The sequence below is a fragment of the Theropithecus gelada genome, chromosome 12 (assembly GCF_003255815.1).
Source record: "Theropithecus gelada isolate Dixy chromosome 12, Tgel_1.0, whole genome shotgun sequence".
Lineage (NCBI taxonomy): Eukaryota > Metazoa > Chordata > Mammalia > Primates > Cercopithecidae > Theropithecus > Theropithecus gelada.
This window is the reverse complement of record NC_037680.1, coordinates 22,646,783-22,670,903: the sequence shown is the minus strand read 5'-3', so window position 1 is coordinate 22,670,903 and position 24,121 is coordinate 22,646,783. Positions and strand designations below refer to the sequence as shown.

The window sequence follows — 24,121 nt, the reverse complement described above, 5'->3', positions numbered from 1 at the left end:
AGGGTTTTGCCATGTTGCCCAGGTTGATCTCGAACTCCTCAGCTCAAGAGATCTGCCCACCTCAGCCTCCCAAAGTGCTGGGATTGTAGGCATGAACCACTTTTCCTGGCCCCATATAGGTCTTTTTTTCTATAGATTGAAATGTTGTGAATATACACAGCATTCTCCCATGAAATCAGATCTCTGAAGCCAGGCCTGTCTCCTCTCTGGGTAACGACTGCAGAGAACACAATGACTTCTCTCACCATATCACTTCTGCAGTTTCACTACATGTGACGTTGTCTGTGTATACATCACTGGGTCTGTAGTAACCCATTTTCATACTGCTATAATGAACTACCTATGACTCAGTAATTTATAAAGGAAAGATGTTTAATTGACTCACCGTTCAGCATGGCTGGAGAGGCCTCGGGAAACTTACAATAATGGTGGAAGGCGAAGGGGAAGCAAGGCACCTTCTTCTTAAGGTGGTAGAAAGAAGTACCAGTGAAGGGGGAAGAACCCCTTATAAAGCCATCAGATCTCGTGAGAACTCACTTTTATGAGAATAGCATGGAGGAACCAGCCCCACGATTCAATTACCTCCACCTGGCCTCTCAACTGACATGTGGGGATTATGGTGATTACAATTCAAGAATAGATGTGGGTGGGGACACAAAGCCTAACTCTATCAGGCTCACCGGAGAGATGAGAGGTGTCAGATGGAGCCAGTGACGTATACACAAACAATGCCACAAGTCTTAAGTCTTCCGCAGTAACTCAACCTAAGGTTTATTGGCCTTAGCTGGTGATGCACAGTTTTGAACTACGGCAGACTTATGAGGTCTTAGATTTCCAATCTGCTCTTAAGTTTTAAAACAAACCTTAATAAAGGCAATTACACCAGAAACAAATGCATTTCTATTAATTCACTGGCCAGAGTATCAAAAGAAAGCAATAACATTATTTCCGTTAAGAGCAAAGTGTGCTACAGTCAAAACCCCTTGAGAGGAGGAGGGTAGGAAGCTTGGAAACACAGCATGCTTTTAGAAGTGTCAGTGAGACTCCCTTTTCCCTTTTATCAAATGAAACAAAACAAAATCCTCTTTCCTGGTGCTTGAACATACTCTAATAGAGACAAATTATTGATACCTTTTAGAACAGTTATGCTCAAGGTAATACTCAAAAGTGTGAATAAGGGTATCTGAACATCAAGCTGGGGTATAAATGACATTCCTGGGGCAGGTGTGCCAGAAGGAGAGTATCAGAGGTCGGACAGGGGCTCAAGGTGACATCATGGAGTAATGTAACCACACAGCAAAGAAAAAGAAGGAAGGAAGCAAATGCACTGTTCTCCTTCAGATCCCATATTTTTCCCCGTGAGAAATTAAATGAACAGGTTCACACGTGTCTTGTTTTCAGGGTTTCAGAGTTCTTCCAACTTTAACCATGTTACCTGCCAACATTTGTTAAAAAATCTTGTCATAAAAATGAAACTAAAAATTTACTATCTTTCAACATTCAACAAGTGAAAAGCATTCCCCTGCTCATCATCCTGTCACTCAGGGCAGTGATCAGAAATGATTTAGGAATTTATTTGAGTAGAAAGGTCTGTTTTCATTCTAATGTGTCATTGTGTGTTAGAAATGCTAGACAAGAAGAAACTTCAAGAAAGTGAAAAAATTAAAAGTGAAATTGTTGTTCATAAAATAGTCATTCTGTGCAATCTCCAATAATTCGAGTTAAGCAGGAGCACTGTGACCCGTTTTTGTTTGAGTTTTTTGGTAATGGAAGTTTGGGTAATTAATTTAGAAATGCATGAAATTTAAAATGTTCTTTTAACTGTCTCCTCTACCCAATGCATTGTCCATTTGGTGTATCTATGCAATATCTTTTTAAATGTTAAAAGTTACCACATTCTAGTCTGTAAATATATGGGAAAATATGGTCAAACTATATTATTTTGACCTGTGATTTTGCTGTAAAGTCCCTAGTGATTGTTTTTGCATGTGGTACTCTAATTGTTGGCTGCTCAGGAGCCTACAGTATGTCTATAAAACTACTTTAAGTCAAGAATAGTTGATATCTAGCATTAAGTCACTTGCTATCCTAATAACTTTCCCCTTTATGTATCTTTCCATTAGTTTACTTAGTAAGAATAATTGTTTTTTCTGCTCTCATCCATAAAAAACTTGTGAAAAGGAACCTTACTGGTGGGAAAGAATTTGAATGGAAAACATGGACATACATGTATCAGACCAAGGATTTGAAGATGAACATTATACGTGAGGAAACATTACAAGAAGCTTTTACTATATTAGTTTTTCCAAGTCAGTGTTCCAAGTCAGTCTTGGATTATGTGTGAAAAGTAAGAACTCTATACTATAACAGGTGCTGGCAGGAAATTCCCATTAAAGCTTATAGAAGTTATGCCTGTAAAGTCTTGGCATCTGAGAAAATTCTCTCATAAGAATGCATTATGCATCAGATATTTTTCTCACTAGAAAAACAATGCGAGGCTGTAACTACTTAACAATATTCCCAGTCACTATTTTGTTGACACCATCCCTTGGTGATGCCATCTGTGGTGACCTTGTCCTATATGGAAAGTACATATCAGCCTTCATTTCAGCATTGTGAACGTACATTGTCTCCTGTATAAAACAATAGAGATCTTGATCTTAACATCTGTCTGTCCATTCAAAGCATAAACTTGAAAGTACTTTTTTTTTCCCCCAGTAAAGTCATTGGATTTATACTAATCCATCCACATTCTGAAGACTGACTCTTAATATGAAACATGACAAATGTTTATGAGATCTTGCTGGAGTTAAGAATACAGACTATGAAGTATCAGGTAGTAATTAATGTAGGATTTTATTCCATAGTGTTGGTATGTATGCTGGAAAGCACTAACATTATGTGTGGCTCATAGTGGGTGCTTAATAAATGTCATCTTTGTTACACAATATCTGTATATCCACACCTTCAAAGATTTATAGTGTAACTCTTAGAACATACGATGGCTTACCTTCAAGTTAGCAGGTTAGGCCTTTTTCTCTGATCAAGCTCAATTTTCTAGCTTATTAATTGTAGAGGTCAAAATATTCTTTGATTGAAGTTTACATGTTGGATACAACTGAAGAAAAAATTCTTTTCTCTTACCCTATAAACCTACTATTTACAAAGAATTTGATTCAAATCCAAGGGTTAATTTGGATTTAAAACACTAATCAAGTTAAGGACAGAGATAAATTTACATCACAGTGAGTGCTAGAAAAAGCCCACTGAAAATGATTGAGCGCCTGTATACATCCAGATGTATGCATCCATATCCAGATTTGTAACTACACCATGAATCAGACATTACTCGCTTACCTTTTAGTGTATTTAAAACTATAAATACTAATGTATATAAAGCTATAATTACATTTATATTTACAGTTTTCAATATGCTTTTCATATATTCATAAACATATCTTTGGTAAAATTTCCTCCGTTAGGATATTAAAGCTACCTTCCAGAACAGAACACACACTCACACACACACACATACACACACACACACACACACACACACAGAGCGTCAACCCAGGCAATATGCCAAAGTGTAGCCTCTGTGAAAAAGGTTTTGCTTCAGGGCAATAGCAAACTAACTCACCACCCTGCTGCACTGTCCACTCCTCACCACATTGTTCTTTGCTGTATCCTTAACTTCCCCTCCTACAGTGAGGGAACATTTCTTTGGACTGTTTTATTGCCAATACATTTTTTACTTTGTATCATGAAATGAAACAAGGGACTGGTTTCATTAGAAGGAGAGGTAAACAGAGCATTAATTAAATTTGCTGATGATACTAAATTGGGAGGAACTGTGGACATCTGTGAGGACAAAAGAATCATACAAATGGACTTAAGGAGTTTAGAAATACGAGCAGGAAATAATAAAATGAGATTCAGCTTTAAATAATGCAAGCTAATACATTTGGGAGAAGATAATCAGAAACATGGCTATTCAGTGGATGGTAGATGCCTGGAAAGTGGTGATGGTGAAAGATACCTAGGGGGTGATAATGGGAAAAATTATACACAAACTTACAAGGAAGTAGGCACAATGCCTGAAGGTTTATATATAAAAGAGCATAATTTTTTGAACCAGAAAGTGGATAGTGCTATTCTTACGACATTGGTAGGTCTCAAAAGCATCAAATTTGGCTTTAGTTAGTCGAATCCTTTAGGTTTATGAAACAATTTAACATTATTTGTTGAGAGACTGGTTTCTCCCTATTAAAAATGAGAAAGTATGTTTTGTCTGAAACCTGTATTGGACACAAGGGTCGTTGCCCTATTTCTGTCTTATCCTATTCTAGATTATTACAAATATGGTATCCCATACTGGTCTAGATATATATCATGCCCACTGGAAAAACAACAAAACAAACAAACAAAAAACAAAGAACAAAACCCTTACTTTCACTTTTAAGGTAATTTCTTTACATTCTGGATAATATGATTTTACATTATGTTTAAAGAGACATTTAATCATTGTCTCTTCTAGCAGGTCACTGAATCTTCAATCTGTAAGCTTTGTTTCTCTAAGGATAGATGCACGGATGAGTGGATAAACAGAAAGCTTGGATAATATCTGTCTCTTCATCCATTTAATCATCCTTTATGAATTGAGGCCCTATCATATGCCAGGTATAGTGGCTAAGCACTATGGGGATGGCATGAGCCAACCATAATTCCCAGACTCAAGGACTCGCACTCTCGATGGGGAAACTGATAATGAAACTAGCCATTATAGTCCCAGGCGATAAGGGCTCTATTAGGGAAAGCAAAGATGTCACTGGAATATTGTGGAGGAAGGGCCTAATGATGTTCAAGAAGTCATGGTGGGATGGTTATGGATTTAAGTTAGAGAATATTTCTTGGAGAAGGTGATTCTTGTGATATTCACAAGAGGATGAATGTGAATTTGGCAGATGGACAAAAAGGGAGAAAGAACAGCATGGGAAAGGAATAGGCCATTGGAAAACTTCATGTAGTTGGTATTCCTGGAGCATAGAAAGCAGCTTATAAGGATATGAAGCTGAACAGTAGACAGAGGTCATACGCTTATCCTTTTTTATGGGGGTAATTAGTGTGGAATTTTGTTTATCCTTATGAGATCAAGGAATCATTGGAGGATTCTAAGAGGGGATAACACAATCTTATTTGTATTTAAGAGGGATCATTTTGGCAGCATTGAAAAGAGTGGCCTGGGCAGAAATGAGACCAAAGGCAAAGACCTCCTTAGGCGATTTATCTCAAAAGGAAGTATGGAGGCCCAATCAAGGTCACAGAAGGTGAAAGGAAGAACCAGATATAGAGATAGTAAGAAAGTGGAGCTCATGAGACTTGGTGAATGATTCTGTCTGTAATGAGAGAGAAGAATCTAAAATGTCTAACATATTTCTTTCTAGAGCAATGGGGAATATAGGTTGTGATGCTATGGGCTGAGTTAAGAAATAAAATAGGAAGAACATATTTTTGGGAAAAGTGATGAGTTTAGTTCAAAAAAGCTCAGTTTGAGGATCCAGAGGAAAATTCAAGAAGGGTTGTTTCTAGACCATGGGTTTGAGTGGAGAAAAAAAAAACAGCTTGAGTAATTATTTGCATATAGGAGCTCTGAAGTCATTGAAAGGCTCATTGAAGCTTTAGGTATAATTGAGATCACCCTGAGAAAACCAGTAGCATGAAATGTCAGAGTCAATAATCAAATCCAGAGGAAATGAATGTTTCTTATGCTGTCAAACTCTGGGCCAACCACATGGACTCCAATATTAGACTCTGCAATATCAAATACATGGTCAAATGCCTACCTTCAAGACAAAAGAAAGAAAAGAACTCACTGTTGTGACAATACCATCTGTTAGGTGTACAACTGTTCTATAGGGAGACTAAAGAGTTAGCCATCCCAAACTGTCAGAAAATGCAAAATATAACAAGAACAACATCATTTTAAAAGAAGAAAGACAACAGTCCAATTTTAATAACATTGGTATATTCAAAGTCTTTATAGAGCTTTTAATAGCATCAGCAGAGTGTAACTTTTTTTTTCTGCTAGGAAGTAAATTTGGAGAAAATGAAATCAATATCCAATAGCAAAATCATGTATTCTGTCTTCATTAACTTCAAATTGATAGATCCTGTGTATTGATCATATATTTCTTATTTTAATTCTTTGACAGTCCCTATCAACTCAAAAAAATTATCATCCAAATAAAAATTTGCTGAGAGGTACATGGAAAACAAACAATGAATCAAGAGGGTGATATATTCAGAGGGAAGTAAACTAATACAAAACAGCACTAACATGGCATTCCAAGTCTGAATTAAAGGAAAAGATGTGGGGCTCAACTTGCTGTGTGGTTACGGGAACTGAGCCTAAGCCTGACCATTCTCAGGCATGTCAATTACAAGTCATAGTTACCATTCAGTTACTTGATTAAAAACAGCAGGCTATTGGAATTGAAACAATGCCTAATGGGATATGACTTCCTCTGATGAAAATGAGTAGAGAATGGATATTTTAGTAGTTGCTGATGGTTAACTTAAATGGAGTATCCAAAAATTGATGAAAATAAAATCATTAAGGAAACCTAACTTCAATTGTTTAGCATAGCTGGGTATTGATAGAAAGAATGGTACCTTATTGAACAATATGATATACTCTTATCAGAAATGAACTTGTTTAAATGTTTAAAAAGTGGATTTGCAGACCACGTTATTCTCTGAACTGCTTTCAAGCAACAACTATTGGTGATTGATCTTTTTATAGTATCAACTATATGCATGGGCAGCAATGGTGTGAAACTCTCCAATGAGGATTTAAGCAATGTTGAATATAATTTATCTGATTATACACCATTTACTGAGAATTCATTATGTGTTAGGTACCATATGAGAAGTTGGCTTATACATGAAGGAGCACATCATGTACTTAATGTAATATTTTAAATATTTTTCTTCTATAAGATATACTTACACCCTATATCTAGGGCATTATTATTTTCTTAAAAAAGAGTGTGTATTTACATATTGGATCTCTGGTCTACTATAACCTCAAGAATTCTTCCAGCATTATCATTTCAGAGCTATTTTGGTTTTGCAGAGTTAGCTTTTTTTCTCAAAGTGTCCAGCCCTTGATTTTTCCCAATTGATTTTTCTTTTTTTTTTTTTTCCTGAACCGAAAATAGGAAGTGGCTTGAAAAGTCTAAAATCAGGCAAAGAGAGATAAAACAAGAAAATAAATGATTATTTTGAACCCAAGACAAACATCTTTAACTGTATAGTCTACTAGTCTGTAAGATAACCTCCCAAAGAATTTGGAGGAATCTCTAAGACATGAGTCTTTCAAGGAAATGGGTGAAAAGTTCTAAATATCCTGTACAAAAAATACGTCATGTTCATTCATACAGACCACTGCAATTATTTCACCTGGAATCTGTATGTCTCTTTTACCATAGATGTGTAGACTAATTGATTAATGCTTAAATCGAGCACACAATTTGAAAGTATAAAAATTCCTTGGAAAATGTCATTTTTTTCATATAAACTTTAAAAAAGAACATCACTCATTAGGAAACCCACAAAGGAGTATAATATTTGGGTTTCATTTATAGCTTCCTGAATTAATTTGACTTCTTAATCATCATTAATTTTTAAGCCCTAAGGAAATAACTACACAAATATAATGTATAGATTCTTTTTCTACCTGTAAACAACAAATTATTTCATAAAACAGAGTGACACTGTTGTGAAAGTTGATTATTTTAAATCAATCAGTTCACATTATGTGACAAGAATCAAAACATTTGTATTGAAAAGCTACAAATCAGTTTTTGAATGCTAGGGCAAAAAAAATCTGAAAATCTCTGACTGCATTATTATTATTATTATTATTATTATTGCTTCTGCTTTTTCAAAACCTGAAAGCTTTCCAAATGCATGCAATTTTTTTCAAATTTTGTAAACATTTGCTTCTAGGCTAAAACATCCTGCTAACTTTCAGCCAAGATTATTTTTATGGTTGAACTATTAACTTCTGCATATAGGGCCTTGTAAGGGGAAAATTCTCAGTCCTAGAACTCCCGTTGTGTAAATGACACCACTATAGGCTATTTAAGAGTATTGCATCTTGGTAAGTTGAGGTGTTGCATTATTTAAATTCCCCATCCACAATAAGAAGCTAATTTCCTAGGGTCTTAATTTTGGCTCTGTTCCTTCCAACTGACTCCAAGGGAAAAGTATGTTAAGAACCTAAACTTTACATTGGGGGTGGAGGTTGGAAATTAGACTCAGGCTGTATCTGGGAAGAGACATTATTTATTCTGATGCATTGTGGATTTTAAAGTGTGGGAATATCCGCTGACTGATTTGACCAGAGCCACAACGCTGTATTTCTTAGATAGCCTCTCTGGGTGTTGAACTGCACATTTATTCCTACATTAACTGCTGTTATGTTTAAGCTTTCTTTTTGATAATAAGACTGTCATGTATTGCTAGACATAAACTCTGTTAAATGTCACTAATAAATACAGTGAATTAATCAATAACCGGTTCTGTATACAGAGTTTGTGAACATTCAATGCATGCCATAAATTGCAAAGTTTAAGTTTCAAGCATTTTCTTAAGAGTGAGGAAGTTTCTCTGGAAGAGCAAAGCAGGTATCAGGTACCTATGGCAGAGATGGCAATGTGTTCACTAGTTTATCTTCTCTTTCTGACAGACCTCACAAACATGTTCTCTTATCCACATTTGTTTTCTTAATTGCAAAATACAGCTTTTCCCCCGCCTCTCCACCTTGTCATCTCTGATTTCTTTTGGTTGTCTTTTCCTAGTTTCTCCTTTATACTCTTGCTGGCTGTTTCCTGTTTATTCTTTTTTGATTTTTGTCTTCCCCTCGAGTCCTAAATGTGGCTTTCTTACAGACACAGAGGCCCCAGCGTGACTACCCCAAAGAGCCCATTCCAGCTTGGACCCAGCACAACACTATGCTGTCAGGAAGGTGGCAGTCCTTGTGGCTGCATTAAAACAAAACAAAACAAAACACAAAACACCAAAGCACTAAACTGGTCTTAATTTTAACTCAGAAAAGCCAAAGAGATTCACTGCAAACATTCTCGGAGCTTCTTTGAAGATCATCTCCATTGTAAATGCATGCGGATGCCTAACCTAAGGCATGAAAGCAAACACTTAAAAACAACAACAAAAAAAAAGGTCAGTGACCTCAGAAACATTTTTGTTCCGTCCACAAATATTCTCCAGGGAAAAAGAAAAAAGTGCTTATCTTGTACTCTTTTTTTTTTTTTTTTTGGAGCATGTAATTTTTATCAGTTTGTTTTATTTTTGTTACTTTTTTTCACTCACTGCTTATAAAACTAGCAAGCAGGAGTCTCTCTGGAACAAGACAGAATCATAAAAGTTTTCAAGAATCTCGTCACAAACTAAACAGTACAAATTGCACATTCTTCATGGAAGTATCAGCCTTTAGTGCGTGCCTGGATCCAACTATCATAGATTATCCCAAAGTGGGAAAGAATGAACAGTGTAAAATTAGCAGAACTGGGAGCAGAGCTTGTCTAGGGAAGGCAATATGATCTGCAGTTTTGGGGCCTGGATTCAAAGGCAACGGGCAACAACTATGTAAAGTTTGATTTTTGCAAGTAAGCACTCGGTAGGATCTCAAGAGGCTGACTGGTGCACTGGATCAAATATCAGGGAAATTATGTTAACAACTACAATGCTTGCTACAATACTGTACAATGTGTACTGTACAATAGCTGTACTATCATCATGCCTGGTATTTATATAACATACACACATGCATCTGCAAATGCAACATGTAGATGGCACATATTCATATATGTATTTACATGCCATGTTTTTAATTTTTGTTAGATAAGTATACTCCTGAGTTGAGTTAGGTGTCCAGCCACTCTTTTTCATGATATTAACACACATATCCAAATAGTCACAAAATTAAACAGGTTTCATTTATAATGTCACAGGCTTGTTCATTTGAAATTCTCTCAAACTTCAACTAACAGTAGAGGAATTACCAAAAAAGAAACGGTTAAGGTATAATAATAATTTTAGCCATCCTTTTTCCAAGTTGCTATAATCTACCCAAAGATAACTAATTGTTCAAAGTAAACATTCCACTCAGACCACAAAAGGAATCCATTACACAAACATATAATTCACAGTCATTTTTAGTGGGTTGTAAACAGTTTGGAATGAGCATAAAATGGGACAAAAATCAAAGTGAGCATTTTGAAATGAAAAAGTGTTTGCTACAAAAGGTCAGTCCCTTTGCTTGGCAAACTATGTAGAAAAGCCTGGGAAAATGCTGATCACACAAGCAATGAGGGAATTTTAAAGCCAACAGCCTCCTTGTTTCTTTAAACAGACATCGGAACCTATAACTGGATCCTGTCAAACAAACGACAGCAAAAAAATATAACAGCTGCTAAGAAGGCAAGTTGAGAGATAAAGTTTTTGAGGCTAAGGACCTTCTCAGAAGTAGACTAAAGGTCTTTCTTAAATCTTTAAGCAAGGTTATGGATCCCAGGGTGGCTTTTAGGCACCAAGTCAAATATGCAACTTTGTGTACCATTCCTGTCATAGTATTTCGTGTTCCAGAAAAAAGACAGAAAGGGCAAACTTCTTGTTGATTAGCATCTGCTGAAGCATTCTGCAAAGTTGCTTATACCTGGAATTATCACATTTGAAAAGCATGATTTCATTTGAAAAAAATTGTGGTCAAAAGCACGTGACATACCATTTCTCTTCCTAATCCTTTTTAAGTGTATAGTTCAGTGATTTTAAGTATATTCCATTATTGTACAATAAACCTCCAGGTATCATTTTATTGTTTTAAAATAGTTTGGGTGCATATTAACCAGAACCGGGAATCATGAAGGAAGTATGAGTTAAGACATATTCCAAATGATGAGCGCCAATCTAAATTATATTACAAACTTAAGAAAATTAATGTTATTGCCTTAAAACCAAATGTATTTTGGATGCATAAAAATATGCACCAATTTTTTTGTTCACCAATTTTTTTGTGCACCAAACATATTTTGGATGCATAAAAATATGTGTAGGGTAGAAATATGCTCAATCATCTAGTTAACCCTACTCTTACATAAAATACGTATTTGGCAAAATGCATGTTTGATATTATTGAGTAGAAATACGACTGGTTCGCCACTTAAGGCATGTCCTTTTAGATCTCACACCAAAGAACTCCCTATATTACATAGTCACAATGTGTCAAGAAAATAACCTGCAAAATAAGGCAAAATTAAATGTCTCCTGGTTTCATAACGAAGATAAAGCCAGACAAATATATGTTTATTGTTCAGGGATGATTACATCATTTTTAAGCACACATAGTTCCCTGCTTTTTATTATTGTCATGGTTCTTCTGTCTTGTAGGATCTGTTCTTTCCTCTCATAGTACTCATCACAGTTTATGCTAACATACATAATCGTGTGTGTCTGTTTAATGTCTATCTCCTCTGTATTATCAACTGGTAACACAGAAGACGACACACAGTAGGTACTCAATAGCTATTTGGCTTTGATTACTTCATTTAACCAATATTTATCGAGTGCTTACAAGGTGTCGTGTGCTGTATAAAGCTTCTTTCCAAATAATGGACCTCAACAAAGGATAGTCAGTTACATGCTTGGCATAAAAAGAACTATGAATTAAGGTCTTACTACTTGTTACACCAGTTTAAAATATATACTTCGTTTAGTTCAGGTCTCCTAGGCCCTTGTATCTGACAGACACAGGTGATCATATTTTTAAGTAAGCAATTTCTACACATATGTCATCATAAACTACACAAAGTGTTCTATAACATAGTGAAAAATGAACTTCTCACTGCTTACATCTACTGTATGTCACAATGCCTTCCTCTACATCAAACTTTCCCAACCCATGGCCCAGGGATTTGAATGGAGCCCAACACAAATTCGTAAGCTTTCTTAAAGCACTATGAGATTTTTCTGCATTGTTTAAAGCTCATTAGCTATTGTTAGCATTAGTGTGTGTAATGCTATGTGTAGCCCAAGACAATTCTTCTTCTTCCAATATGACCCAAGGAAGCCAAAAGATTAGATACCCCTGTTGTACATGCTTGTTTCCTCAAACCTCCAAAACAGTGTCAGATGATCTCATGCTTTTGGTCATTGTACCCAGGATATGAATTAAGAATTAGCAGAACCATGTTTTAATATTTTCACAGAAATTACTTTGTAAAAGAAACACAAGTTGAGTTTTTCATTGGCTAATTATGATTTCTCAGATACATGCTCTACAACCATAAAGGCAAGGCAAGGGGAAGGAACCACTTGGAAGAGCTTTAAGGATTAACATGCTCCTTAAGAGTTTGTCTTCCAAATTTTGCTTGTATTTTCAAGGCTCGGCAGACAATGTCAGAAACCACAGAAATCAAGTTAATCTAGTTATAACAGTTGGTGACAAGGAGAATGCTCTGGCAGTTTCGAGTAATAAAGAGAACCAAATCAAGATAAGGAAACGTACTAAACAAGGTATTAGCTAAATTGGTTTACATTCAGTTTATTAATAGATTTTCTTCTAGGCATGTACAAAAGTTGCAAAATTTAAAATGTAATCACCTTACCAGGGATGAATAAAGAATGCATCTTGGGCCAAGTACTGGGTAGAATTTCCTTGGAGAGATTACAGAAGTGTGAGCAATTTGGCTGTGTTCGATGCAAACAGGTAAGACAAATAACTGACTGACTGACTGACTGACTGACTGACTGACTGACTGACTGACTGNAGACAAATAACTGACTGACTGACTGACTGACTGACTGACTGACTGACTGACTGACTGGATGGATAGATGAATGAATGAATCAATAGTGAGATCTGCCTTCCTGAAAATGTTTCATTTTAAATCATCCATCTAATAAGCATTTTAGAGACATAGCCACAATTTGTAGATGATTTTTTAAAAGGAGTAAAAAATAATCACAAGAAAAAAAGAGAGAGAGATGGAAACAAATCTTTTTTATAACAGCCAATGTGCCGATGTAGTGAGTATCAAGACCATTTCCCTAAGACTGTGAGAGTAAACACACAGTTTTCATTAAATGTTCCTTTCCCATAACTGGTTCTTCAGCATTTCCCATGATTCTGCAGTTGAGTTTCTTGGCTGGGAGAGTATCTGGCCATTAGAAGGAAGGATCCAGATATGCTGAGTCCCAGCCATGCTGAGAGACTTGGCACCTTTATATGCTACTTCCTAATACCAACCCCAGCATAAAATGTCATCAGAAGCCTGCATAAACATTGGACTTAGATTCACATAAATTATTTCTGTCCTGAAATGCTTTATGCCAGAATTTCGTAAAAACAACACTTTGAGTAAATAGAATTGGTGTATAAATATAAGAATATTAATCCAACAAAATGATCATAGAAAATTATAATCAAAAGTACACACTTGTAAATCTTGCAATGATGTGAGAGGTTTATCTTGTGCTTCTTAGTTTTTATTGAATATTTCCATAGGGTTCCTTCAAGCTGATGTTGCCAAAGTGCTTTGAATTATCAGTTGCTTTGTGGAATTGGAAAGTCTTTGAGTTTCATTAAAATGCTTAGGAATTATTTTAATAATCACATGTGTGATTAGCACCTGTTTAGTGCTGGATCTACAAATTCATTTTAAGAGTAAACATAGGGACAATGAAATATAACGCTAGATGTGATTGCTCCAGTCAGCGATGACATTGTCTTATTTTATTAAAAATCACCAACAAAATGCCATGAACTAAAGATATGGTTTCTATTTACAGACATTTTCTACTCTACAATATTGTAATATCTGCACACCGCAAGGCTGCATCTAGCAGTTTTTTGTTTTGCCTAGGGTAGAGACATAAATCGAGAGGTACGGAGCGCTTCTTTACACATGCACACATCTTATTATGTGCTTCCCCAACGTCCTATTTGGATTTTTGGTCTAATATAACAATGCTCACACTGTTGGCACTGAGTATTTATAAGTGGATGAAGATTTCCTGAAAATGATGACAATTTAGCTATTGGAAATAATAACATTATAATATTCTCAGTGATCCATTTTGGCTTTAAGTACTTACTAAAGAATATTTATTCCTAAAATATATACTTATAAAATTAAATGAAATTGCAACTTGCAATAAAAACACATTTTTCTCTGAACTCCAATTGACTTCATTTCTCATAGACACTTCTCCTGTGTTCATCCTGCAGTTGCTGCTTTCTACTCTCACTGTACTCTCTGCTCTTCTCTCTGATGTGTTGATATGCTTTCCCCAAAGTCATTCTCTTTATCCACATTCCCTACCCACTCTTCCCCTTCTTGTTATTCTCTCATTCCCTACTGATAGGGGAATAATAGGATCCCAAGGCTGTCCTTACAGTATAATTAAAGTATGAATTTCCAGGAGTTAGAAATTGCAGACCATTTTTATTATGCTTTTATAATAAAGCCAGGTAACATTGAGAGAATTAAAATGGCTTTTTCCTAGCAGATTACTGGGTAAAGATTTTTTCCCCTTGGTTCTATTGTCTTAAGAGACTAGGAGCTGGAAATGGGAATAGGTTCACCAATCCTTTTTCTGAAAACACCTCTATCTTTTACATGATATATATCCCCCTAGATCCTGGGAATATGTTGTAAACTTGTAACAGATGGTGATGAAGCCTCCCATTTTTATACAATACATTTTTTAAGATTCTGCATCTACTATATGTATCTTCCAGGAAAAATGACCTTGAATGAATGAAGTCATAGTTTGAAGGAAAAACACCCCACAGATAGAGTGGAGTAGAAATGATGATTCCATTGGGTTTTGTTTTGTTCCCTTCAGTAAGATGAAATAATTTCAGATGAAAAACAGAATGCTGAAATAGAGGAATCAAAGGTCATCTTTTGAGGTGTGTCTTTTAATTGTTCCTGAAAAACCCGTTAGCGTATTCTGTACTGAACAGAGACGTGTGGAAGGTGGGATATCACTGTATGCGATTCGGAATGCTATTTGCTTAACTTGGGTAATGTTGGGGGCTTACCAAAAATTGTTCTGGCACAACGTCTACCAGCATGAATGTTAGGAGGGTTCTAACACTGTGAGTGCTGATATTTTATGAATGTTTTATCACTGGCTTGAAAACAAGAAGTTTGCACTTGAATCAACAGTATGTCAGACAGACAAAATATTAAAAAAAAAAAAAGAACATTAGTGAGAATTACTAATGTCCCTATTGTAAAAACAAACTGAAGTTAATAAGAAACTTGATCCTCTTAACCGATTAACACAAGTCAAGTTTTAATTGCATGGCTTCTCATACAAATCGAGTGGCACTGCTAACTTGAGTATTGGTTGTGTAGAGGGTGCAGTAATGGGGGGAACTGCTGCACATTCAGTCACCCACCTCTTTTCTCAACAGCTTCAATGCATTGCTTTACAAACCACGGAACTGTGGAATTTTCACGTTCACACACTTTGTGCAGATGAGAGCCAAAAATTTGATCTGCAAAAGAAACAAAGATGAGCTTCATTAAAATCCAAGCTTGCGTTGTTCTTTAATTTGATTCTGTTTCCATATCCACTGCATACTGAAATCTTCATCTTGCATAGGAATTGATTTTTTTTTTTTTTTTTTTTTGCTTTATTTCCAAAGTGTCTACGGCAGACATACGAAGACCACAACTCCCTCCTTTATGGAACAGGATCTTGGCCCCAGAGTGAGAAAACTGATGCTCAGCCATTGATTAGCAGGGATGACTGTGTAAGTTATAGTCTCTCTGGGCCTTAACTTTGTTGTCTATAAAGAAATGACAAAGAATTAAGAAAATTTCTGCAAAATAATTAATCTTAGTGTTTTGGGATACTGAGTGTTTTAGAAGAAGTTTACCAGTTAATGGTTATAAAAATTACAATGTTATCAGTATATTTAGGATATTCGTTCTGCAACTCAATAGTATTTGAGGAGGCAAGTTCTAGGAGACTTGCTTTGAAGTGAATTACTTAGCATTTCACCTGCCTTGAATGCCCTTCCTCTTCTCTAATCTAACTATCACCTTTCCTTTAGGGTTCAGCTCAGATCACACTTTCTCCACTAACCCCTTCCTATCTCAGTTTTGTGTCATCTGTGACATAGGTTCTGTGGAATACCAGATCCTCCGGCTGTTAATAGATGATTCAGGGAAAAGGGCCTGCGAACAAAATGGTTTAGCATCATTAGGTTCTGCAAAGTTAGACAGGTTTAACGTGTATTTATTTTTAGAGCCTGTGATATGCCCATGTGTGCTGTGAATCTCCATGAGGGGTGGAGGATGCATTATCTCCCAAACTTATTTGAGCAATATCCTTTGATTTCAGAGAGCATGTTTCCAGACTAATGTTTACGAGAATACCCACTGTGAAATCTGAGCCTAGCCCTCTTGTTTGGAACATGATTGATGCTACCTTACATTGTGTATTTACATTTATAATAAATGGAATAGACTCTCTCAAAGCAGATTCTGAGTGTCTGAATCATCTATGTTTTCAACAGTGCTTAGCACAGACTCTGGCCTGCAGTATTTACAGATAGATGTTTGTCTTTTATAACTGTGGTAAAACACACATAACATAGAATTGATTATTTCCACCATTTTAAAATGTACCATTCAGTGGCATTAAGTACATTCACAATGTTGTGCAACCCTCACCACCATCAATTTCCAGGTTTTGCTATTGAGATAGTATCTGTTTATTACTGATAATGAAACAAATATTTAGTGGGTCCAAGGGCTTCCCATTTCACTCAGAATGAAATCAAAGTCCCTACTGTGACTTATAAGATATTACATTATCTGACTAATAAATGGATTTTATTTGGGTCTTCTCTCCCCGTCTTTAAATTTGTAGTAGCCCCACATTGCTGTTTCTCGTGGCTGCCAAGCACTGTTCTGCTGCAGGGACTTTGCATTTTCTTCTTCATGGAACGCCATTGCCTTAGGTCTCAGATCAAATGGTGTCTTCTTATTGTAGCCTTTCTTTCCTACCATCCTTTAAAAAAATGGCTGCACTCCATGCCATTCTCTATGCCACTTTCCCAGCCTTACTTTTCTTAGAACACATATCTCCACTTGACATATGAGACTGATACGTTTTCTGCTTAGTTGCTTCCCTTGCTTAGAATGCAAAAGCCAGGAGAGTAGGAGTCATATCTCAACCATTTATTATTGGATCCTGAGTACCTAGACAGTGTTTGGCACATACTAGAAGTTCAATAAACATTTGTAGAATGATGGACTGCAAGATGCCATCTTAACCATCAGTGGAGGTAGTCAATAAATTTTTTAAAGTAAAATTAGATAGAATAATAGATAATGCAGCATAAAATAATGTTCAGTGATATGTATTGTTACAAGGGGATACTCAAAATGGAGTATAGGGAGAATTCAATGAATCATAATTTTCATTTATTTCTTAGGAAAACATAATGGTTTGAATTGCTGACAACCCAGCATGGAGGGAACAATTAAAGCTAAAACACTATTAATAACATACTCCAGGCTGGGCATGGTAACTCACACCTGTAATCCCAGCACTTTGGGAGGCTGAGGTAGGTGGATCACAAGGTCAAGAGATTTAGACCATCTTGGCCAACATGGTGAAACCCTGTCTCTACTAACAATACACAAATTAGCTGGGCATGCTGGCACATGCCTGCAGTCCCAGCTACTCAGGAGGCTGAGGTAGGAGAATTGCTTGAACCCTGGAGGGAGAAGTTGCAGTGAGCTGAGATCGCGCCACTGCACTCCAGCCTGGTGACAGAGTGAGAGTCTGTCTCAAAAAAAAAAAAAAAAAAAAAAGAAAGAAAGAAAGAAAGAAAGAAAGAAAGAAAGAAAGAAAGAAAGAAAGAAAGAAAGAAAATACTCCAATGTGGAAATGTGCATTTTTATCCAAGTAATAGAAAGCAGCTCAAAACACATGGACATAGTAGAGAGAAGTGGGAAATAATAATGGGCATTTGCTTTGAATACTTTGGTCAAGTAACAATGACTTGTTCAAAACACTGTGTAACCACTCTAAGAACGAATGACATAAAATATTATGTAGCAAAAAATAACCCAGTAGATCAGATCAAATGATTTACATTGTCTGGAGATTACAGTCAGGAAGAAGAATTGCTATAAAGTAAAAAACCCATTAATTGATTTTATTACTCAAATCAATTTCACAAATATTATCTTCTATCTTCACAGCAATGAGGTAGGCATATTGAGTTGTAAAAACAGTATCAAGAAATTCGTAATATTATGGGGGCTAATAAAAGTATTCAAAGAATATACACAAAAAGAAAATAGCAGGTGTCATAAAAGGTACTGAATGCTAAGAAAAATGTCCTTTAGTATAAGGTCTTTTTGTGTCATTTGGTGTAGATGTAGTATGCAGTGTGTGTATGTTTGTACAACAGAGAGTGGGAGACAGAGAGTGTTAGGAGAAATTGTTTTGTTTTTGTTTTTGACAGGTGGATATAAGAAGATACAGACAAGAGCGTTCCAGGTCTCTTTTATTCATTTAGTTATTTGCAAAAGAACATCTTGAGTGACTACACTCTGTTTAGAGCTAGGAAAGGCACTGGTAATATAGCAACAAAGACTCATTCCCTATTTTCTAGAAACAGTATGTAAGTAAACAGGTAAGAACATTTTATCATGAGAAAACTGCTGTAACTGGGGAAACGCAGAGGCAGTGTGGGAGAATGTGGTGTGGCACCAGACCGGCCTTGAGTGCTTCCCTTCTCTGAATAACTGAATCCTCAAAGATAAGGAAAGACAAGCAAAAGAGGGAACAAAGAGCATTTTGGGAAATGAAAGGAAATAAACAAATGCTTGAATGATGGGAAGAATGATAGGAAGACTGGGGTGTGCTAAGGAAAACATTCACTCTTAGAGAAATCTTGATGTATCAAGTTATAAAAGAGATGGAGGTTATGTTATAAAGCATCTTAAATTTTGCCAGGTAGGTTAAATTATTTGAGAGTGTGCAGATACCACTGATTTTCTACATATAAGTAATTCCTCTCCCACCTTCTTTCTTGTTTTTAGAAGCCACTCATATGACAGAAACTGAAAATCATCTTTATTGATTTTTACTTGCCCTGCAGCTTTGGGTAATTAGATAACTCTGTCAATGAAATGTCTAGAAAAGTGACTCAGGACCATATAGGAAAAGATTAATTCCCCTGAAGAAAAGAAAGGGATATGTAAGAAGTCTTTTTCCTTTTTTAAAAAATCCATCTTTGAATATCATTTTGCAATGATGTGATACTTGGAGCTATTGCAGCAATCCTGTCACCACGAGACAATGAGTACTAACAACAGCAGCTAATGTAATAAAAATAAGCAACAAAAACCTGAGACCCTGAAGACATGTCTGAGCTTTTAAACCAACAGTAACATACCTTCTCTAGACTTATTTTTATATGAAATAACTCATTTTTAACTAGGTATTCCATTATCTGCAGCCAAAAGCATATGATATGACATTAGGAAGTGATTGTGGTTTTTGAGTAAAATGAGCATTAGAATCATACTCTACTTGAGAAGGTTTACTTGGTAGTACTTTGTAGAGAAAAGGGAGGGCGGCAGGTAATATAGTGGGCAAGATGAAGCACAAGGAGATTAGTTAAACGACCAATGTGATTGCCTAGGAAAGATGTTATGAAGACCAGAATCAGGATAAGGGTGTGATAGGTGTAATCACTGTACACAATCCATCTTGTCTTCTCTGAATTAGATGTATACATTCACCTCCTTTGCCATGGAACCATCTGGTACAACCCACTAGAGTGTGCAGTGTTTATTTTTCCCCATTTCTTTGATATTAGGCTTGGCCAAATGTCTTCTTTGGAATGATGTAATGTGAGTGGAAATGTGTCAGTTCCAGACTGAGGCCTTAAGACGCATTGCAGATTTCTACTCACCCTCTTGCTTCTCTGCTATTGCCAAAGAAGAGCTTCCTTGGGTAGCTACTGCCCCTTCAGCCTGGGCTCCAGAATAAATACATACGGCATAGAACTAAGGCAAAGCCTTAGTGAAGAGACAAGTCCAGTCAGACCTGCAGCTTAAAGCAGAGCAGTCCAGTCAAGCCTGCACCACAGACGCATGAAAAATAGATGCTCCTTTTCATATGCCACTGAGATTTTATGTTTGTTTGTCATGTAGCAAGAGCTTACTCATATAGGTGGTGATGAGTCCAGGTTTTTGGTGAAATATGATCTAAGCTATGCTGTGAGAATGAAAACAAAGAGGATTGGCAGGACATGGAAACTAAAATTGAAGAGTGAACAAAATAGAAAAAAAGGTCTAAATTTGCTAAGAATGTGGAGTTATGCTTTCAGTTTAATTTCAATCCTCAGGAGGAGTCTGAAAAAAAATTACTTTTACCTTAAAATTTAAGCTATTTATGCCTTACCAAATTTTATGGCACCACTTCTGCACTCTCTCCAGATGAATCCAGTTCTATCCAATTCCATTCGGTGACTCTTTAGTGAACACCTACCCTGTGCTCCGTGTTGTAAAGAATGCAAAGATTGCTTTATTCATTCAGTAATGATTTCATGCAGGTTATAGGCCATACACTGTGTGCCAGCCTGCAAATGTAATGATGCACCATCTCCTACAGTTTAGGGGAACAGAATAACTCTCACAAGCCGCTACAACATAATGTGACTAATGCTATTGCAGATATGTGTAAAAATAATAGAGAGGGTTTATTGTTCACTACACTAAGCCAAGCAGAACTCAAAGTACTTCATATATTCTAACATTGAATTCTCACATGCACCCGCAACCCTTTGAGCTTTGATACTATCATCATCTTCATTTTACAGAAGAGGGAACTAAGGCCCAGAGATATCGAGTTATTTTTAATGGTCACAGAGCACTAGGCTCTTGGGGGAGGGAGGATGGGGACCTGAACTAAGACAATAAACCTGACATGGCAAGAAGGGGTGATTCAGTGGGATTTGGCAAGTGGGTGTAGCAGGTGAGCCGATCCACCAGGTGAAAGTGACTTCCAAGCTCCTTGCTTGAGTGGAGAAGACGGAGACACAGTTACTTGAGGGTCTTGAGAATGGAAATGGAATTTAGACATTAAGAAAAGCATTTCAAATGCAGCAGAATGGTAACGAGAGATAAAGATGAAAAGCGTTCGCTGGATTTGGGCAATTTGAGGATATTAGTGACTTTAAGAAAAATGGTTTCAGTAGAAGAGTGAAACTGAAAGGCAGATAGTTGTCATTAAAGACTTGAAGAGAAGGTGAAGAAATAGAGACAGCAAATAGATTCCTCTTTTAAGAACTTCAGAGGTGAAAAGGCTGGCATATGGGGACTAATTAGTTATAAGAGGAGATGAGACCTGGAGAAGGATTTTGAGTTGTAGTGAATAGGAGAGAATTTCAACTACAGGGTATTTTTTTTATTGCCAGGGAGCTGGGTGTACACTGCTGATTATTTTTAGTGGTTATGATGTTGGAAGTGGGGGAGGTACATTACTGCCACTTACTGGGTGGTCCAGGCAAGTGCACCCAGTCCCTCACAAAGGAAAAACTGCCATTGGTGTCTTGGTGAGCAAAGAGACTAGACATCTTGAATTTCACTAGATAGAGGGCAAATGTTTGCTTTCCCCAGTTACCAACAAAGCCAAAACTGTTATTCTCACTTACAGCTCTTGAAACTTGCTGTACTCTCCCAAGAAGGTGGGGCTCTGGAGTACAAGAACATAGCATCCCAGGAGAACTTGGTTACATCAAAGGTCACCATGTGACCCAAGCTTGACCAAAGCAATGCTCCTTCTACAAAATTTAGCATTTGGATACTGAGAGACTAAGGTGATTGTTTCTAGGGATGTGAACTCTAGACTGCCTACACTTAAACCCTGGGGGCTGGGACAGCCATTTGGGAAGATGCTTATATGCCACAGATGAGTGGACACAAGAACTAGTTTGCAGGGAGAGGCAAATGGAACAGATCCAACTCAGCTCCTGACTTGCCAGTGCCTACGCCAGGCACTTTGTATCCTTGCCATGGTGCTTGCCATACCCATGTCATGAGCTCCACGAATACCATGAGATCCCCTCCTACCCATGTCAATAGAACTCTTGAGTAAATTTCTGTTTATTGCAAGCAAATACACTTGGCAAAAATATGGATGTAGCATTGGCCAAACGTTTCAAGAAAGGGATTATGGTCACAATAGGAACAGGTTTGGCAAAATAGCTCAATGGGATCCACTGCTTACAGATGACACTGGCTAGGAAGAGTATGGTAAATATGAATTGGTTTTGCTGGTCCTGTGTCTATTCTCCTGTCCTCTGGCAAGAACATCCTGAGATTCCCTTGGGGATGGTCCTTTCTCATTTTGCTGCCATTTGTTTTGGGTAGTGATGATTCCACCCCCTCCATCTCCAGTGACAAACATGCATTTTATCTTCTTGGCCACAGTAATTGATTCAGACATGAACATGTGGCCTGAGCGGATCATGTCAAGTAAATCCTGAGACTTTTTCTGATGTTACTGGGAAAGAGGAACCCTCTTTCTATGACAGATGTTAAACTATGAAGATATGAATCTGATCTTCTAGAAGTTATGCTGCCACCTCTGGAAGAGTGGAAAACAGAGCTGAATGATGGAAGACAAATATTTGATAGCATTTTGAACTTCTAAATCCAGTCATGCCTGAAGCTATCCCTGTCCCTTGGACTCTTCAATTAAGTAACTCAGTAAATTTCATTTTGACTTTTACAGTTTGGACAAGTTTCTATCATTTACGGTGGAAAAAATCTTGACTACAACATTAGCCGTTGACAGACAATGAATTAGATAATTGAGAAGAGATGATAATGCACATCAGATGGCTTTGCAAAGTCAATAGTGCTATCCAAAGAAAGGAAATCATAGAGATTTAACTACATCGTCATTGTTGATTTTAAGTGCTGTTGTAGGACTGCTCTCCATTTGTAAATCTAATACACCTAGAGTTTCATACACCAAGCAGGACAATTCAATGATAGAAATATATTTGAACCACGGAAACTTCTATCTTAAAATAGTATTAAAAAAAGGGAGGGAGAGACAAGGCATTCTGTTTTCCAGGCAAGGCTTAATGAACTTTATCCCCTAAATGCCCATGTCTCTTGTCCTGGAACAACATTAAGAATTATTTCTATTCACCTCTTCATTACAAAAAAAAAAAAAAAAAGGAACACTTCCAGAACCCTGAGTTCCTGACTTCCCACCTATATTCCCATCTGTGTGCTCATTGGTAATCTTTTCTTCCTGTCTTAACAACCATAAAAATATGCATATTATTTAGAAAACAGCTCTTGCTAGGGGAGCCAATATTTTTGGAATCTTCTGCAAATGCCTGTGACCTTGGCCAGTGTGATCATTCTACCTTCATCCCACCGTTTCAGCACTTATAACTGGGGTGGCAGGATATACATTGGTTAGAAAAAAAATTCATTTTCTGCAAGTTTTCTTTGAAAGCATCCTTTGGTGAGAAAAATAAATAGACCTTCCACATGACTGCCCTTATAAATCATGCTGTTTATATAATGAATTAGTGTTTAACTAGAGAATGGTGGTTTTTAATCTTTAAGCTCTCAAACTTTTGACCGATTTAGTTAGTTCATCAGCATAACCAGGTTAAGTCTTCCAGATTACAAATTAGTTTCATTCTTCCTCATCACTGCTATATGTTTTTTGACAAATTACGGAAAGAACACCCAGTAATGGGATCTGTGTCAGTTAGATTCCAAATGAATCAAAACTACGAGGATAACTGCTCAATAGAGGCAGTTAAATGTTCAAATAATGTGACGGTGTTATCATCATTTATGCAGGAGACAGTCTCCACAGGCTTTTCAAAAGGATGTGACTCTGCTTTCAGGAGAGAGGGCCATTGCAGAGATTCTAGTAAACTTTAAAAAGGAAGAACAAAGCACCTAGAGGGACACACGCTTGAGGAATACAGAGGGAAGCAGAAAACAATAATGGCAGCCCG

The 24,121-nt window shown here is 36.8% G+C and overlaps 1 protein-coding gene across 1 annotated transcript in view; it reads right to left on the bottom strand.

Annotated features, from left to right (window-relative positions):
* The window catches only part of ARHGAP15 (Rho GTPase activating protein 15), a 630,382-nt gene that overhangs the window by 221,614 nt on the left and 384,647 nt on the right, over nt 1-24,121 (bottom strand). Inside the window, exon 10 of the mRNA XM_025405285.1 lies at nt 15,491-15,589. Coding sequence (XP_025261070.1) covers nt 15,491-15,589 — 99 coding nt within the window. The remainder of the gene's footprint in view (nt 1-15,490; nt 15,590-24,121) is intronic.